The sequence below is a fragment of the Colobus angolensis genome, unplaced genomic scaffold (assembly GCF_000951035.1).
Source record: "Colobus angolensis palliatus isolate OR3802 unplaced genomic scaffold, Cang.pa_1.0 Scaffold37, whole genome shotgun sequence".
Lineage (NCBI taxonomy): Eukaryota > Metazoa > Chordata > Mammalia > Primates > Cercopithecidae > Colobus > Colobus angolensis.
The window spans coordinates 4,542,685-4,547,949 of NW_012117043.1; the positions used below are offsets into that span (position 1 = coordinate 4,542,685).

A 5,265-nucleotide genomic window follows, 5' to 3' on the forward strand; every position below is an offset into this window, starting at 1 on the left:
ACAGAGTCTCACTCTGTCTCCCAGGCTGGAGTGCAGTGGTGCTATCTTGGCTCACTACAGCCTCTGCCTCCCAGGTTCAAGCAATTCTCGTGCCTCAGCCTTAAGAGCTGCTGGGATGACAGACGTGTACCACCACGCCTGGCTAATTTTTGTATTTTTGGTAGAGATGGGGTTTTGCCATGTTGGCCAGGCTGGTCTTAAACTCCTGACTTCAGATGATCTGCCTGCCTCAGTCTTCCAAAGTGCTGGGATTACAGGCATGTGCCACCCCACTCAGCCCAATGCCAAATGTATCCAATAGTCTTTGATTCCAGAATTACTTATAATAGAACACTACATCATCTATAGAAATCTTGATCAATAACCTAGATAACCTAGTTTCTAGATTATTGATCAAGATTTCTGTAGATGATGTAATATGTACATTTCTGTGTATATTATTAATCAAGATTTCTGTGTAAGATCTAGAAACTAAAATGAAATTAAAAGAAATTAAAACTTACATCTCATAACCAATTATCTTTCTAAACAATTTACAAACATAAAATATACAATATTATTTAAAATAAATATACATATAATATATAGTTTCTACATTCTCATACAGGCTTAAAAATGAGGTAATAAAAACTGATTAAACCTTTTACCATTCTGGAAATGGCTTAGGGAAATGATGATGAAATTTTTTTTCTTAGGTCTTCATTTTTTCCTTCAATACTTCTAAGTACCTCTTTTTCTATGCTGAAAAGTTATGTAAAAAATCCTTAAGCTTTGTTGGATAGTCTGTCATCACCCCAGTTGCTCCCAAATCAAAAGCTCTTTTGTATTCTTGTTCTTCATTTAATACCCAAATATACACCTGAAAATTAGAAGTGTGAGAAGTATGAGAAGAAATGTTAAAATAGAAAATTATTTTTATAACAGTGTTTATCCACTACAATCTTGGTACATTTAGAAATAACCTTTTAAAGCTATCATTTAAATAAATCATTAGATTCTTTTTTAAAATTCCACTTTGTTCCTTACAGGAATGAGGGGTGTTAAAAAAAAATTCACAGTGCTTATTAAATATACACTCTCCTGGCTGGGCGCAGTGGCTCACGCCTGTAATTCCAGCACTTTGGGAGGTCAAGGTGGGTGGATCATCTGAGGTCAGGAGTTCGAGATCAGCCTGGCCAACGTGGCAAAACCCAGGCTCTACTAAAAATACAAAAATTAGCCAGGTGTGGTGGTGCGTGCCTATAATCCCAGCTACTTAGTAGGCTGAGGCATGAGAATCGCTTGAACCTGGGAGGTGGAGGTTGCAGTGAGTCAAGACTGCACCACTGCACTCTAGCCTGGGTGACACAGCGAGACTCCATCTCAAAAAAACAAAAAAAAGAAAATATATATATATATATACACACGCATACAAACACTGGCCCACCCCTCTGGCATCAGCTATTCTGCACATAAGGGGAATCTAGATCCAGAAATGCCAATGCTTTATTGCTAACTATATAGGAAGAGCTTAAGGTCCTCATTTGTGGATCAGTAAAGCAGCAGTATCAGAGTCAAGGGCCAAACTGAGTCAGTTAAAAGTTGTTGCCCTTTATATTTGTGTTAAACTGGTGAGCTATGCTGCTTCCAAAATGCATCATTCCAGAAACTTACTTGAATGCCTCGAGCAGTTAGGTGGTCAAACAAAGCTTTCCTCATTAGTAAGCTAGAAAAGAAAAAGCATACATGATTTAGGAATTTAGTCCTTAGTCCTGATTTAGTCAATTTAGAGTTTAGTAATTCCTAGTTTAATTTAATCCCAATGCTTCAGCAATAAAAGAAATGGTCTCAAGTAATAATGGCTGTTGTGAATTAATTTATGTCTTAATTGTTGGATCTCCTTTCATTGCAGGTTGCTGGTCGGTGGACAACCAGAACCTCCTTTCTACTCCTTACTGCTACCAGATTTGTCAGAGACCCATTCTTGTTGACACAGCTCAATGGAAAAGAGGCTGCCTCATTTTCACTGCTGAAGAAGGAGAAAGAGCTGGCTTTTCTTTCTTACTATTAATATGTGTTCCTAACTTTCCAAGTTAAAATAAGTCAACAAATGCAGGTCAATTTCTATAACACCATAGTTCATTACACAATGGATTAGTATTTTGTAAGCTATGTTAGAAGCATTATGTCCATTAATTACACTATCCTATGTCTAGGGAAAAAAACATTTTTTTGTTCCAAGTAACTCACTGATAAGTGAACTTTCAAAATACAAATCTCTTGAGCAAGATAGGAATTCACTGCGCTGGAAAGACATTATTTCTATTCTGTTATGTCTATTAGAATGATTAAATAACAGAAACTAGAAATCCTGTGCTTTTAACACAAATTAAAAATGCATCTTGTCAGTTAATAGGGTTGAAAAAAGAAAAAAAATGCATCCTGGTTTTACATGAGCACAAAAAAAAGGCATCCTTGAAAAACTAGGGCTTAAATCGAGAATAAAGCAAAAAAGAATAAACACTGACACAGAGAAAAGATAAAACTAATTGTTTAGGACTCTTTGAAAAAGGCATTAAGGCTGGACGCGGTGGCTCACACCTGTAATCCCAGCACTTTGGGACGCTGAGGTGGGCAGATCACTTGAGGCCAGGAGTTCGAAACCAACCTGGCCAACATGATGAAACCTTGTCTCTACTAAAAAATACAAAAATTAGCCAGGCATGGTGGCAGGTGCCTATGGTTCCAGCTACTCAGGAAGCTGAGGCAGAAGAATCACTTGAACCCGGGAAGCGGTGAGCCAAGATCACACCACTGCACTCCCTGTACGACAGAGCAAGACTCCGTCTCAAAAAAATAATAATAATTAAAAAATACTAATAAGTAAATAAGAAAAGAAAAAGGCATTAAATAATAAAAAGTTGTGATTTGGGACTATTAAAATATTTAAGCATTCAAGGTTCCATCTTAAAGCAAAATATAATACAATTATTTTGTGATTTTTACTAAAATTAAACTCAACATGTCTAAATTAAGGCATTTTCTTTAAAGTTAATATCCACTCTATAGGTGGGATTTCCTTTCTGCTGTTAAGTCTTGGTGCAGAGCAGATTCTTCTGAGAAACGTGCTGTAGGCAACACACACTTTTATATATATGGTGTTGCTACACGTCTTTTCACCATGCTTGGTGGAAACAGCAAGTAAGCAAAAGGGAATGGTTATTTAACCTAGTTCTGTTACTAACTAGCTAGACAACCCCAAGTAAATAATTTAACTGGGTATATGGTGGCTCAGTTTTCTCATGAAGTTGGACGAGATTATCTCTCAAAATTCTTCCTAAGGTTTTGTGATTAGTAATTAAGATATTTCTAAATGATTCATACACATTTTACATAGCAGGTACTCAATTTGTCATTGCTACAAATTACATGTGGAAAGCTTGCACTAAATTTTAACAGTAGTATTTAATAGCTGAAGCAATAACTTGCATCTTAAGAAATTAAAATTCTTACAGATCAGAAAGCCAAATGAGAAACTTCTGACTTCTGGACATGGTGTGTGGTTCTTTTAGCCTAGGGTAAAATAAAGTTTGAATTACAAATTAGAAACACAGAGATATATCAGTGTGATGAAACAGATTCGAAAATGAAAACAGTGCCTTGTACTTTGTATATTCTCAAAAATATTTGTAAAAAGGACAAAAATAAAACAAAGGCCAGTTGGGTTCTGTTTGCACTGGTCTCAAGCTAACTTTTTGCCATCCCTATTCAAAAGTTAAAAATAAATAAATAAATAAATAAACAAATACTGTCTTTCCAGAGACCCTGGTGCCCTAAGCTCATATCTCCTTTCTTTTTTGGTGAAATCTTTCTCCTGCTTTGTCTGCTACAATTTAGTAGGTGGCAGATTTAAACATACAACAGAATTGTATTACAGATTAAAGTGAGCTGTTTACCATGTGTTTTCCTTTCCTTTAAAATATCTGTAGGCCGGCCGGGCGCGGTGGCTCACGCCTGTAATCCTAGCACTAATCCCAGCACTTTGGGAGGCTGAGACTGGTGCATTACCTGAGGTCAGAAGTTCCAGACCAGCCTGGCCAACATGGCGAAACCCCATCTCTACTAAAAACATAAAAATTAGCCAGGCATGGTGGCACACACCTGTAACCCCAGTTACTCAGGAGTCTGAGGCAGGAGAATAGCTTGAACCCAGCAGGCAGAGGTTGCAGTGAACCAAGATTGTGCCACTGCACTCCAGCCTGGGCGACAAAGTGAAACACTGTCTCAAAAAAAAGAAAAAAAAAGTGTACTAAATAAAGTACAAGTCCTTTTTTCCATAACTCTGGCCCTGGTGGAAAGTCCTGGTTGCAGTTTCGGGAATCTTAGGGATTTAGTAGCTCAAATACTGACTACCTCATTAAACAATCACTATATTGTCTTAGAAAATATCCATTGTCTTCCATAGAAGTATTAGAACACACAAAAGATATCCTACTTGTGTCTTAATCCATAATCAGTTTTTAGAGAAAACATTAATTCTATGGAGTTTGTTCTTAGGTCTGTATTTCAACAATATTTGCTTCTTAAAGGAACACATGAAGATAAATACAGAGCAAACAGTCCACTCCAGGCCAGATGAAAGCTAAGTACTTTAGGAATAAATGTTTTATTTATTTATTTAGAGGCAAAGTCTTGCTCTGTCGCCCAGTCTGGAGTGCGATGGTGCAATCTCGGCTCACTGCAACCCCCACCTCTCGGGTTCAAGCGATTCTCCTGCCTCAGACTCCTGAGTAGCTGGGATTACAGGTGTGCGTCACCATGCCCAGCTAATTTTGTATTTTTAGTAGAGATGGAGTTTCACCATGTTGGCCAGGCTGGTATGGAACTCCTGACCTCAGGTGATCCACCTGCTTCTGCCTCCCAAAGTGCTGAGATTACAGGCAGGAGCCCCTGGCCCGGCCAGGAATAAATGTTTAGGGATAATTTTAATCTAGCAAATAAAATAGGGTTTTTTTTTTTTTTTTTTTTGTAAACTTTTTTTTTGATTTTTTAAGTTCTTTTTTTTTTTTTTTTTTTTGGTAAACAAGAAGTGTTTTCTATTGTTTTGTCTCAGAAACAGCCACAGAGACTGTTCATAAATACAATTTAGGAATAAATAAAATAAACATGTTCATCACTAAGATACTGAAATTGGAAAATAGGCATGAAATAGAAGTTGAGCACAAGAGTACTGACTAAATTGCTTTTCTTTTCTTTTGTTTTTTTGAGATGGAGTCTTGCTCTGTC

At 37.1% G+C, this 5,265-nt stretch overlaps 1 protein-coding gene across 1 annotated transcript in view; it reads right to left on the reverse strand.

The window, feature by feature from the left end:
* Positions 1-11: 11 nt before the first annotated feature.
* GDPD1 (glycerophosphodiester phosphodiesterase domain containing 1) overlaps positions 12-5,265 on the reverse strand; it is a 66,141-nt gene continuing 60,887 nt past the window's right edge. Inside the window, exons 7-10 of the mRNA XM_011953773.1 lie at positions 3,789-3,865; positions 3,493-3,552; positions 1,654-1,705; positions 12-859 (exon numbers count right to left, since the gene is read on the reverse strand). Coding sequence (XP_011809163.1) covers positions 737-859; positions 1,654-1,705; positions 3,493-3,552; positions 3,789-3,865 — 312 coding nt within the window. The 3' untranslated portion in view covers positions 12-736. The remainder of the gene's footprint in view (positions 860-1,653; positions 1,706-3,492; positions 3,553-3,788; positions 3,866-5,265) is intronic.